The sequence below is a fragment of the Musca domestica genome, unplaced genomic scaffold (assembly GCF_030504385.1).
Source record: "Musca domestica strain aabys unplaced genomic scaffold, Musca_domestica.polishedcontigs.V.1.1 9, whole genome shotgun sequence".
NCBI classification, from domain to species: Eukaryota; Metazoa; Arthropoda; class Insecta; order Diptera; family Muscidae; genus Musca; species Musca domestica.
This window is the reverse complement of record NW_026712435.1, coordinates 2,830,980-2,845,656: the sequence shown is the minus strand read 5'-3', so window position 1 is coordinate 2,845,656 and position 14,677 is coordinate 2,830,980. Positions and strand designations below refer to the sequence as shown.

The window sequence follows — 14,677 nt, the reverse complement described above, 5'->3', positions numbered from 1 at the left end:
TCTCACCGTTGGGTATTAACTTGTACATGTCTCTGGAAGATATTCAGTGTCCAGAATTTTACGTTAGCACCTCTCGTGGAATTCACAGGGGCTAGTTAACAACTTAGATGAACAATCTTTCGATTGATCATCTCTGTTGTTTATTTGTAGGTTATGTTTAGGTTAAGTTAGTTTTAAGGTAAATAAAATGAGACATGCTCTCAAGCATTGTAGTGCCGGGAGCAAACACGATATACACACTTAGTTTAGTAAACACTAATTAAAAAATTTTAGTAAAGCCAGACGCTGAAAATACGCTTTTGTCATTAAAAAAAAAAAACATTATAGTTTAAACATTTCTTTCTTCACTTCGTGTTAAAAAAAGACTCAATAAATTTGAATTGAATTGAATAGGCCATTTCGTGTCGGACTTAAATAAATATGATATAAATACTGCGACGTGCTAGGTTTGGACTATATTGACTAAATTCTTCACTTTATATGACATATTTGATAATATTTGGAAAATGTTAACATTCCATTCCATGCTTCATCTAATAATATTAGAATATTAGTATGGACAATTTTACAAGAAAATCGAACATTTATATCAAATATATGTAAAATCATAAATTCCATATTCAGCTCAGGTTTCTGACAAAGAAAGACATATTTAGATATAGCAAGTTGTAAAGAAACCCCGACTTATCACAGATAAAATTATCGAAAATTGTGATCCTTTGTGAGTGAGGTATCAGAAGGGATTCACAGATATATATATCATCTGCACAACAGATATTGTATTAGGAAAAATGCTTGTATATGTGGAATTTGAAGAGTGTTGATTGCTTACTTCTCTTTTGTTGATCGATCTCTACCATCTGTATAACAGATCTTGTGTCGATGGAAATATTGGGATGTACCAAGTCTTGAATGGAATCGGATGTCAATTTCGCTTATTATGAACTTCATGGATATTCAAAAGTTTGAGCCTGTGTGGAGAAGGACACATTTTGGTTATTCAAAACTTTGACCCTTTGTGGGAAGGTACCAGAAGGAATGATCCGATCCCTACCGTTTTATTTTAACAGATCCTGTGTTAATAGAAATATTCTGATGTGCTGAAGTCGAAATGGAATCCGATGTTAATTTCGCGTTTCATGAGCTTAATGGGTATTCAAAATTTCGACCTTTTGTGGGATGTGGTACCCGAAGGAGTGGACCCATATTGTCCATTTTCGCACCAGACCTAGGACTGGACTGATATATTCCATTTCAACACCAGATCTTGAGTCAATATATATATTGGGATGTGTGGAATTTGAAGACAATCGGGCTTTTATATCACATTTTGTGAAAGTTGTAATTATTCAAAATTTTGACCATTTGTGGGGGGGTACTTGATGGAGTAGACTGATATTGTCCATTTTCACACCTGACCTAGCACTGATGCAAATATTAAGATTTGCAAAGGTGGAGCAAAATCGGATTATCCTTTCTCTTTCTGTGCAAAAAAATATATTTTTTTTTTGAAAATTTCGCCCAGTTGTGGGGGAGGTACCAGAAGGAGTGGACCGATATATTCCATTTTCATATTTCACCTAGCACTGACGCAAATATTAGGATTTACAAAGTTGGAGCAAAATCGGATTATCGTTTCTCTATCTGTGCAAAAAATATTTTTTTTTTTCAAAATTTCTACCATTTGTGAGGGAGGTACCAGAAGGAGTGGACTGATATATTCCGTCTTAACACCAGACCTTGGGTTAATATAAATATTGGGATGTGTGAAATTGGAACACAATCGGACTCTTACATCACATTTTATGAAAGTTGTAATTATTTAAAATTTTGACCCTTTGTGGGGAAGGTACCCGAAGGAGTTGACCTGTATTGTCCACTTTCGCACCAGACCTAGGACTAGAACGATATATTCCATTTCAACACCAGATCTTGAGTTAATATATATATTGGGATGTGTGGAATTTGAAGACAATCGGATTTTTATATCACATTTTGTGAAAGTTGTAAGTATTCAAAATTTTGACCATTTCTGGGGGGGTACTTGATAGAGTGGACCGATATTGTCCATTTTCACACCTGACCTAGCACTGATGCAAATATTAAGATTTGCAAAGTTGGAGCAAAATCGGATTATGCTTTCTCTTTCTGTGCAAAAAATATATTTTTTGAAAATTTCGTCGTTTTGGGGTGGGGGGAGGTACCAGAAGGAGTAGACCGATATTGTCCATCTCCGAACTCGATCTAAGTTTGTCAAAAATATTACCATGTGCCAAGTTGGACTGAATCGGATACTCCCTTCGAGAGTTATCGTGCGCACCAGCCAACTTTGGTACTCTATCAAGTACCTCCCCCACAAATGGTCAAAATTTTAAATAATTACAACTCTCATAAAATGTGATGTAAGAGTCCGATTGTCTTCAAATTTCACACATTCTCAGATTTATATTAATCCACGGTCTGGTGCTAAGATGGAATATATCAGTCCACTCCTTCTGGTACCTCCCCCACAAATGGTCGAAATTTAATATATATATATATATATATATATCTATATATATAAATATATATATATATATATATATATATATATATATATATATATATATATATATATATATATATATATATATATATATATATATATATATTAAATTTCGACCATTTGTGGGGGAGGTACCAGAAGGAGTGGACTGATATATTCCATCTTAGCACCAGACCGTGGATTAATATAAATCTTGGAATGTGTGAAATTTGAAGACAATCGGACTCTTACATCACATTTTATGAGAGTTGTAATTATTTAAAATTTTGACCATTTGTGGGGGAGGTACTTGATAGAGTACCAAAGTTGGCTGGTGCGCACGATAACTCTCGAAGGGAGTATCCGATTCAGTCCAATTTGGCACATGGTAATATTTTTGACAAACTTAGATCGAGTTCGGAGATGGACAATATCGGTCTACTCCTTCTGGTACCTCCCCCCCCAAAACGTCGACATTTTCAAAAAATATATTTTTTGCACAGAAAGAGAAAGCATAATCCGATTTTGCTCCAACTTTGCAAATCTTAATATTTGCATCAGTGCTAGGTCAGGTGTGAAAATGGACAATATCGGTCCACTCTATCAAGTACCCCCCAGAAATGGTCAAAATTTTGAATACTTACAACTTTCACAAAATGTGATATAAAAGTCCGATTGTCTTCAAATTCCACACATCCCAATATATATATTAACTCAAGATCTGGTGTTGAAATGGAATATATCGTTCTAGTCCTAGGTCTGGTGCGAAAATGGACAATACAGGTCAACTCCTTCGGGTACCTTCCCCACAAAGGGTCAAAATTTTAAATAATTACAACTTTCATAAAATGTGATGTAAGAGTCCGATTGTGTTCTAATTTCACACATCCCAATATTTATATTAACCCAAGGTCTGGTGTTAAGACGGAATATATCAGTCCACTCCTTCTGGTACCTCCCTCACAAATGGTAGAAATTTTGAAAAAAAGTATTTTTTGCACAGATAGAGAAACGATAATCCGATTTTGCTCCAACTTTGTAAATCCTTATATTTGCGTCAGTGCTAGGTGAAATATGAAAATGGAATATATCGGTCCACTCCTTCTGGTACCTCCCCCACAACTGGGCGAAATTTTCAAAAAAAAAAATATATTTTTTTGCACAGAAAGAGAAAGGATAATCCGATTTTGCTCCACCTTTGCAAATCTTAATATTTGCATCAGTGCTAGGTCAGGTGTGAAAATGGACAATATCAGTCTACTCCATCAAGTACCCCCCCACAAATGGTCAAAATTTTGAATAATTACAACTTTCACAAAATGTGATATAAAAGCCCGATTGTCTTCAAATTCCACACATCCCAATATATATATTGACTCAAGATCTGGTGTTGAAATGGAATATATCGGTCCAGTCCTAGGTCTGGTGCGAAAATGGACAATATGGGTCCACTCCTTCGGGTACCACATCCCACAAAAGGTCGAAATTTTGAATACCCATTAAGCTCATGAAACGCGAAATTAACATCGGATTCCATTTCGACTTCAGCACATCAGAATATTTCTATTAACACAGGATCTGTTAAAATAAAACGGTAGGGATCGGATCATTCCTTCTGGTACCTTCCCACAAAGGGTCAAAGTTTTGAATAACCAAAATGTTTCCTTCTCCACACAGGCTCAAACTTTTGAATATCCATGAAGTTCATAATAAGCGAAATTGACATCCGATTCCATTCAAGACTTGGTACATCCCAATATTTCCATCGACACAAGATCTGTTATACAGATGGTAGAGATCGATCAACAACGATCAACAAAAGAGAAATAAGCAATCAACACTCTTCAAATTCCACATATACAAGCATTTTTCCTAATACAATATCTGTTGTGCAGATGATATATATATCTGTGAATCCCTTCTGATACCTCACTCACAAAGGATCACAATTTTCGATAATTTTATCTGTGATAAGTCGGGGTTTCTTTACAACTTGCTATATCTAAATATGTCTTTCTTTGTCAGAAACCTGAGCTGAATATGGAATTTATGATTTGAACTTTGCAAATCTTAATATTTGCATCAGTGCTAGGTCAGGTGTGAAAATGGACAATATCGGTCCACTCTATCAAGTACCCCCCCAGAAATGGTCAAAATTTTGAATACTTACAACTTTCACAAAATGTGATATAAAAGTCCGATTGTCTTCAAATTCCACACATCCCAATATATATATTAACTCAAGATCTGGTGTTGAAATGAAATATATCGTTCTAGTCCTAGGTCTGGTGCGAAAATGGACAATACAGGTCAACTCCTTCGGGTACCTTCCCCACAAAGGGTCAAAATTTTAAATAATTACAAATCTCATAAAATGTGATGTAAAAATCCGATTGTCTTAAAATTTCACACATTCCAATATTTTTTAACCCCAAGATCTGGTGTTAAGATAGAATGTATCGGTTCAATTTTGAATATCCATTAAGCTCATAAAAAGCGAAATTGGCATCCGATTCCATTCAGAACTTGGTACATCCCAATATATTTCCATCAACACAAGATGTTATAAAAATGGAAGAGATCGGACTATTTCTTTTGCTATCTGCCCCACATAGGGTTCAGAATTTTGAAAAACACAACGATCAAAGAAAGCGAAAGAAGCAATCAACACTTTTCAAATTTCACGCATATAAACATTTTTGCTAATACAATATCCAAAAATTGGATATAAATGTTCGATTTTCTTATCAACTTAATAATCGATTTCAGTTATTTAAATTTGATACTTTTGGAATCAGAAATATTTTTTAATAGTAAATAACAGTCTAAAGATCGTTTTATAACTTAAAAACATACAAATCAAGCATTTTTCTGTTATATTATTTAATGCCGACATTAGGAACAGAAAAAAAGAGAGTTACTTTTTTCTTTTTTTATTTAATCTCATTTCTATTTTAATTGAAAATCCATACGTTACTGAAGGTAACCATACTATTCTTGATTTTCTACCTATATTTGGTTTAGAATGATAATTAAATAAAACACTATTTGAAAACGAAATTATTTTCAAATTCTGGATTGAACTGTGAATTAGTAATATAGCATTGTTTTATACTATTTGAAGTAAACAGAATATACAAAATAATATTTTATTTACCGAAATACCATATGCCGACTACTGGCAAATAGACATGCCGAGCATTGGAAAATGGTGCCGACTACTGGCAAAAAACTACTATTTTAGTAAAATTGCAAATTTTGCCAATTTAGTAAAAAAACAAATTTTGTTTATTATTTCGAAAACTAAAAAAAATTGGGAAACTGAACAACTTTATTTTTTTGCAATTAAAAGATTTCACTCAGAATGTTGAAAGATTGAAAAATCGAAAATCCTAAAAGTGACGACTACTGGTACATTTACCCTATGTCATGTAAAGTGAAGGAAGTAGTCGATATCGTCATATTTATATATATCATATTTATTTTGGTTCGATACGAAATTACTAATATGGTGTTAAACATTTGAACATAGGCTGAGGGTATACATCTGTCGACAAAACCGACCGATATTTTTTACTTGCTTAGTGCCAACTTTGCTTTCCAAAATACTCCATACACAATAGTCCAACGGATTGGTATCTGGAGATTTTGGTGGTGCGATGGTGCTGCCAAAATGTTTGCGAGTCCAAGAATATTTTCGCGATAATATTTGGCATTTATTGTGATGCTACAGTCGATTAATACGAACGGAGGGCGACCATCGGCTGTTATGGCGGCCCACACCATCACCATTACCTTGAGTTCTGGTGGCCAACCGCAGGGGCACAATTTCAGCTGACATTTTTGGTAAGTAAACATGATCATTTTGTTGTTTACAAACTGCTGGACAACGAATGTTTTCTCATCGGAGAAAACAAAATTCGGCAGTTCACCACTATCGGCCAAGCGAAGCAACTCTTTAGCTCTTTTGAGTCTATTTTCTTTAAGCTGCGGTGTAAGTTCTTGCAATTTTTGGAATTTCATTGGCTTTACCCCGAGTTCATTTTTCAATATTTGTCGAATGGAATATTGCGATATGTTCAGCTCACGAGGAATTTTTCGAACAAGTCGCTTTTTTAATTTTCGAAACATTTCTGCGGATGTTGCTGTTTTCTTCCGTTCACTTCCTTGACACCTGACTACGCTACTAGTATCGCGGTAACGAGCGATGGTACGAGACACAAAAGATTTATTCACATTAAAATGCTGGAGTGCTCTAACGATAGCCACTTGGTTTTCTTGCCAAATATAAAGAAATCACACTATCACGCTTGAATTCCATCACGAATAATTTTTTTCTGGAAAATTTTCGTCAAAATGCTTTTATAGGCTTGTAAATAATGAGCTGTCAATGGAAAAATTTTACCTGTTTGTTGCAGTTTTTTTATCTCACCCTGTAAATTCGTATTAGAACGGAGAAACACGCTAAGTGCTGTTATCAGAACATTGTCTATATAACTCCACATTTTTCTAAAGACCCCGTATAACGGTACGCACCGATATTTAGTATAGCCACATTTTTTCATCGGAATCTTTCAATAGTCAGTTTGTAGAGTTTGAAATGGGGTCAGCCTGTGGCAAAAGGTTGTCTAAAGAAGTTAATGTTATCTTATATCTCCCATATTGCTGTATCTCCGAATATTTGATATTTTTGGCATGTTTTGTAACAAAACTTCCAAATTTGGTATTTAAACTCTTTTTTTTTTTTTTTTTGAAAAAAATCAAACTAGTTCGAATATTAAATACAGATACTTTTATTTTCAAAGGCCTCATGACGGACTTAACCCTTTATACTTGGTAAATCATTATTTTATTTCAGAAAACCAAAAATCAATTTCGAAAAGAATGCCGTGCGAACATTTTTTAAACAAAATTTAATATCAGCTTTGACTTTCAATATTGACTGTATGCTTTAAAAGTTACCTTTCGCTTTGAAGTAGATTTTTACTGACTAATAGTCTATTTGAAAAATAGAACATTCCGGTTTCTTCGAGTTCACCTCTCCAGTCTTGTCGCCGTGGTCGTCTTTTTGGGTCAAAATTCAAGGGTTTTATTGATAAATTTTGCTCTATCCATTTTAATTTGTGAGTTCTGAAATAAAAATAGAACGCAATAAGTTGACATTAATTAATAAAATTAATACTGCTAATTATTATTGTAAACGTAGTTAATTATTATTATAAATCATGGGTGAAAGTAAAATATCCCTGTTCTGGCAACTTTGGTTTTCCTGATCCCTTTTCACAGATTTTACTCACATGCATCTTGACATTACCGCTCACCTATTCATATATGTATACCTTCTTCTTCCTTGCTTAAAACATGCCCTCTATGCATTCACGGACTATTTCCTTTCTTTCCTTTCTTCTTTCACTTGCTTGCAAAATAACTATTGTAACAAGCGGTAAGAACTCTGTCAAGAAAAATCCCAATTTCTTTTAGTAAAAAAATTATAAATGGTTCAATGCAATACTCCAACTTTATTACGTTTTATTTATCTCGTTTTTATACCCTCCACCATACTATGGAGGGTATATTAACTTTGTATTTGAAGTTCGAATTTGGTGTTTGAAGTTCGCTTCATTTGGAGATATTTATAATCTCTTTCCGGCAAGCCCCCATATGGCGTTACTTCCTGATTTTTGAATGTTTTGACCACAATATTAAACTAAACCATGTTTTACTTTTAGTCAAAGTTAAAGGTTAGGAAGGTGACCTCACCAGGAGACTGGATTATTTTTATACAGTTTAGAATAGGATAAATACTAAAATACAAAATTAAAATTTTAAGAACTCTTCATATTATTTTTTTAAATCCATATATTTTTACATCATTATTTTTTTTTTCGTTCGTTCCCACGCCTCTCACACCCGCCCCTGCCGACCGAGGGGGCCACCTCCCTATACGTAGAGAGCGCGTACACACCAAAGTCCGGACTAATGCGGGTTAGCAATGGTTTCGCACCGGCTACAGAAATTTCATCAGCCAGTAAATAAAAGAACAAAAATAACAGACACACACAGATTAGTAAACAAAGTTAACAAGGTACAGATTTTAAAAATCGCTGCTCATTGGCTGTGTCTACTGTAATATATTTTTACATAAATTTTAAATCATTATTTTTTTTTTCGTTCGTTCCCACGCCTCTCACACCCGCCCCTGCCGACCGAGGGGGCCACCTCCCTATACGTAGAGAGCGCGTACACACCAAAGTCCGGACTAATGCGGGTTAGCAATGGTTTCGCACCGGCTACAGAAATTTCATCAGCCAGTAAATAAAAGAACAAAAATAACAGACACACAGATTAGTAAACAAAGTTAACAAGGTACAGATTTTAAAAATCGCTGCTCATTGGCTGTGTCTACTGTACCGCAAAGGGAAATGTAGATTAAGTGCCAGATGATCAAACAGCTTAGTAATTTATAACAGAATTTCAATCTACTGTTTACAACTATTACTCAAAGGCGAGTTCTACTAGTTCCGCTTGGGGAGATGTATATAAGATGCCGTAAAATGAGTTTGGAGAATTAAGACAAAGACATGAAACAATTAACGAATACTCATTAAACAAACAAAATTTCATATGTAGAACATAGTTATTTATTGTATTTAATGGATTACTTAAGCAAATAATGTTAAATAAACTGTTATAAATAACACAAAGTGACCTCATAGAGTTGTTAAGCTCATAGTTAGTTCTCGCAAACTATAATTTTAAGGGTTCGAAATTACGAGTCCTGCGAGAAGGAACATTATGGTATATTTCACCTATAAGAAATGGAGAATCAATGAGACCGCGTACTAATTTAATGATAAATAGTGCTCTTAACATAAAACGTCTTCTTTTATGTGATGGAAGGTCAATTAACAGTAACCGACTCTCATAAGGAGGAAGAGGTTCGGAAACGTTCCAGTTTAAACCACGTAAAGCGAAAATTAAAAACTGAATTTGTACTGATTCAATTTCATCAGAGTAAAATTTATAAAATGGACTCCACAATATACAGCCATATTCTAATACAGAACGCACTAAGCTAACAAATAACCTTTTAGTTACGTATCATCAAACTCTTTAGACCAGCGCTTGATGATTTCGCTTTATTAACGCAAGAATCAATATGCAAATGAAACCGAAGCTTAGGATCTAATATTACGCCCAAATCAACGAACGAATCAACATTATCCAATTTGTGGGAGCCAATAAAGTAATTAGATAATAAAGGTCGGGATCGAAAGAAAGACAACTTTTTGCATTTCTTTAGATTAAGGGTCATACCATTTGTACTACACCAGTTTACGAGTGAGTATCAATCGTATTGTAAAGAGATTTGATCACTAAGTGAATTTGTGTGAAGAAAAAGCTTCACATCATCAGCGTACATTAAAATTTTGGAAAAACGAACTACCTTTGGAAGGTCATTTAGGTAAAGAACAAACAGTATGGGTCCAAGTGACTTCCCTGGCGTACACCTGATGAAACAATGATATTCTTCGAAGAGACATCATTAAAAATAACTCTTTGTGTACGATTATGTAAGTAGGAGGATATCCAGTTTAAAAGTGATGTTGGGAAACCCATTAAGTCTAGTTTTTGAAGCAAGAGCTTATGAACTACCGTATCAAAAGCTTTGCTAAAATCAGTGTAAATAACGTCAGTCTGTTGCTTATTCACAAAACCTTTTTGAACTTGACAAACAAATTCTAACAGATTAGTAATTGTAGATCTACCTTTCATGAAACCGTGTTGACAAGGTGAAATTATGCTTTTTACGTAGTGTAATATTCTTCGTGATACCAAAAGTTCGAAGAGTTTAGGAATGGCGCTTAATTTAGCGATACACCTATAATTACTGATGACACTCCTATTTCCTGATTTATGCAGGGGAATAACAAAACTCGATCGCCAAAAGCATGGGAAATATCCTTTAGATAGGGAGAAATTAAACAATTTTGTGAGAGGTACAGAAATTTCACTAGCGCAAAATTTTAAAATGTACGTTGGAACGCCGTCAGGGCCTGGAGAGAATGAGAAGCGTAGTGTTCTTAACCCATAGAAAACTTCGTCATCTGTCAGGATAATACGGGGAAAATGATTTAATTTCTCAATATTATAGCTGTAAGAACCATTAAAAGTATTCTGGGTATAAGAAGATTAAAAAACTCAGCAAATAAATTAGAAATCACTAAGTTGTCAGAAGATTCACTACTGGCAAGTTTCATACTACTGGGAAATTTATGTGCCTTCCTTTTGGAATTTACAAATTTAAAAAAGTTTTTGGGTTTATGTAACAAGTTTTGTTTCATTTTTATTAAATATTGGGAATAACATTTGTAGTTTTCAGAGTTGTATCTACTCCTTGCGGAAGAATACTTTGAATAGTTCAGTGCAGTATTCGACATTTTAAATTTTTTGAATAATCTGCTTTTCAAATTACGTAAACGTCTCAGTGAAGGGGTAAACCAAGCAGGACCCTGATCTAAATTTTGTTTTGCTATAGGTACAGAGCTAGATAATGCAAAATTAAGTTGCTCATAAAATTTTGAGACACATAAGTCAATGTCATCACTTAGATGCCATACAGTGTTAGATAAAATAGAGCGCAGTTTAATAAGGTTTGTTTTCCCAAAGTTTCGCCTATCAATAGAAGCATTAACAGATTTAGAATTAAGGGAAGCGTTTCTTAATTCGAGGTTTATCGAATGTGTAGGGTGATAACTGTCTTCAGGGAGTACATAGGGAGAGCAACTAGAAATTGAAATATTCAATGAAGACGAAAAAATTAAGTCTAACAGCCTGTCTTTAACATTTAATACATGGTTTACTTGGTACAGACAAAGCTCAAATATCTTATCCCAAAAGTTATCAAAACCTGTTGGGTAAGTCAGAGGTATGTAATCTAGAATATTGTCACCTGAGGTCCAAGATGCCCAAATAAATCTGCATGGTTAAGATAAATTTCAAGTTCAGAATTAGGTGAAATATATGAACAAGTTAAGAAAATGGTATTACCAATGATATTTAATTTTGCGCAGATAAATTCGATATTAGGATTCGCTGAGACATCAATAATTTCTGAAGGAATCGAGTTATGAACTGCTATTAGAACTCCACCACCTTTTTTCGATAATCCATCTTTTCTGTAGACTTGACAATTATCAGATAATAACTCAGTGTCCAGGACATCAGGTTTTAACCACGTTTCAGTGAAAGCAATTATTTTATATTCAGAAAAGAAACTTTTAAGGAAAACATCTCTAAGCTTAGTGTTTAATCCTCTTACATTTTGATAAAGAATCGGACAGACTTCATTTAGTTTTTTGGAGCAGTTACAATGTTTACAGACTTATTTCTAAAAACAAATTCTCTAAAAACAAATTCTTTTACCAATATATCATCGGGCCAAAACGAACTACTAACAACAGTGTTAAAAAGTCTATTAGGAACTGTTATTTTAAACGATGAAATGTCGCGCTCCTGAGACGAGTTAAATTTAAAGATGTTTAAATCATTATCGCTTACGTCACGTAACTTAGATTTCATATAATTACGGATATTAAAGATAGAAGTTTCAGGATTAAGTCTGGATATAAAAACTGTTTTGCGACGTGCAACAACAACAAGCTGATTAGAAGTTGATGGATCATCAACAATTACAGCAGCCGGAGGGTTTGGAGGAACTTGCACCACAATTGCAGGTGGGTTAGAAAATACTCTTTTGGAAGTCGTACAATTCGAGATGGAGGTTGTAGCGTTGGTAGTAACGAGTCTTTACGATTATCATGAGTTTGGTTTATTACTCTTAGGAGGAGGACTTGGCGAAATCGGAGAATTTAAGGTGATTAAATTATCGAGACCTAAATTGTTTGTTTCGATATTGCTAACAACACCTGAATCTTTTTTCCTCTTTGGTGAACCATCAGATAATTCAAACCTGTTAACCAATTATAAAACTTTTTATTTTAAAATGCTGATAACTACCTATATTCGATGTTTCAATTTTAAAATGATCACTTTTTATGAAAAAATAACTAAATTATTGCATTTCAAAAAACCAAAGACAATTTTATTCCTTCTTCGTGCGAAAATGTGAAATATTTCTCAACTTTACCACTGTGTAATTAGAAAACTAAACAAAGTTTGACTTGGATTTTTTCTGTAATGAAGTAGAATATAGTGTTCTATAATAGTTTAAAAACACTTATTCCAAGGACGAATTTCATATTTCACTTAATCTCCGTGTTTTGTGATTTCACCCCTCTGTGCGCTCCTTCTTTCTTTTCCGAAGAAGCCATCCGATGACTTAAGCCACTCTGAAAAGCGTTAGGTAGGAATGTCGTTTCATATTATTAAATGGCCCTTGACCTTTTATAAGTTTTTTATGTTTCCTTAGGCACAATATTTACATTCGATATATATGAGAATTATTTTGTATTTACTTTTGGATTTCCATTTTTTGTGGTACAAATAGAACATATCTCTCTATCTCAAAGAATAAAAATTTCGTGGTACCCGAATATAAATTCATTTAAAAAGTGTATTCAAAGAAACTATTTAGGCGAGGTTTTGCATGTTTGTTCGAGATACCGTAGTATTTGTTGTTGCAAAATAGTCAGGCTTAATCCCATTATTGTTGTTTTTTAAAAACAACGTTTTTTACTTAGTGAAGAAAGATAGTTATTTTTACTAGGGGCATGTTTCTTCGGGATACCATAGTATTTTGGTGTTGCAAAAAAAAAATGAATTTTAGTTTGATATAATTCTATGGTTCCTCTTCTATTGACCTTACGATCTCGTCACTTGAATAAATAGTTATTTTTAAAATAACTCCTGCGGAAAATATCCGACAAAAAAAAAAAAAAAACAATTAAAAACTGTAAGTTCGACCTGGCCGAACTTTGAATATCCAATACCATTTGGAAGGAATTTGGCTATTTTCAAAAAAAAAAAATCGGTTAAAAATTCTGTTGAAATTTTAAAAATACCGAATGTAGCCGTTATGTTGTGATCTATACGACGACGTATACCTGCATAGGTTTTGTCATAAACAATTACAATATTCAAATTCGAAAAAAATCGGTGAATAATGTCGCCAAAATCATCAAAAGCTCAAATATCGGCAGGTACCGTTACATGGGGGCTATACGAAGACGTGGATCTGCACGGACAATTTTCTGTCATAGGCTGTAGTATCCATTACGAACATCAAATACTTAATTCGAAACATTTCCGGTGAATATATACATAGATTGTCGATTTTATAGAGAGCCTGGAAAACAACACGTGTTAACGAAGATTTATTTGATATTTTGTTGGCATCAGCAATCGAAAACAAACAAAACGATTAACAAATACCTCGCACGAAGACACAAATTTTTAAAAATTTTCAAATTTGGGGGCTAAACAAAGACGTGTTCCTTCATACGTAATTTTTTATCATAGGTTGTAGCTCGCATTCCATACTTCAAATACGAAATTTGACACAATTCTAATGATTAATGCCGCGAAGATCATCAAAGTACCGAATATGGGGAAATATCGTTATACGAACTTTAAAGACGAAATTTTAAACAATTCCTGTCAAAATATCGCCAAAGTCATCACAATAACTAATATTGGGAGGTGTCGTTGTATGGGGGCTATATGAAAACGTGGACCGACATGCCACATTTGCGAACATATCCTGTCTATTGGTAAAATACACATCTTAGCCTTCTATCTCTGACATGAGTATTTCGAGGAGTTACAAATGGAATTATAAAATTAATATACCCTTCATGTTTTTTTCTTAGTTTTTGATTATTTATGAGGGTGACAGAAACATAAAAACCAAAGAGTATCTGCTATTGGATTTTTTGAAAAAAGTATTTTTTTAATTTAATTTCATTCAATGTATTTTTCTCATAAGTAGAGGGATATAAAACACAATAACACTCATTATTTTATGCAAAAGAAGAAAAAAAATCTTCAAGCTGAACTTTGATTTTGAGTTTTTCTTCTAGTACTGAACTGAACTTGATACCTATCGAAATATCTGCATTCGTTCAATAGCTACAGAAAAAAGATTTGAGCCACTGTGCATTGTTTACAGAATTAATTTTTTTGTCAAACATC

At 33.7% G+C, this 14,677-nt stretch overlaps 1 protein-coding gene across 1 annotated transcript in view; it reads right to left on the bottom strand.

Annotated features, from left to right (window-relative positions):
• Nucleotides 1-14,677, bottom strand: part of LOC131806916 (N-acylneuraminate cytidylyltransferase A) — a 545,636-nt gene that overhangs the window by 161,725 nt on the left and 369,234 nt on the right. Inside the window, exon 4 of the mRNA XM_059131800.1 lies at nucleotides 7,487-7,654. Coding sequence (XP_058987783.1) covers nucleotides 7,487-7,654 — 168 coding nt within the window. The remainder of the gene's footprint in view (nucleotides 1-7,486; nucleotides 7,655-14,677) is intronic.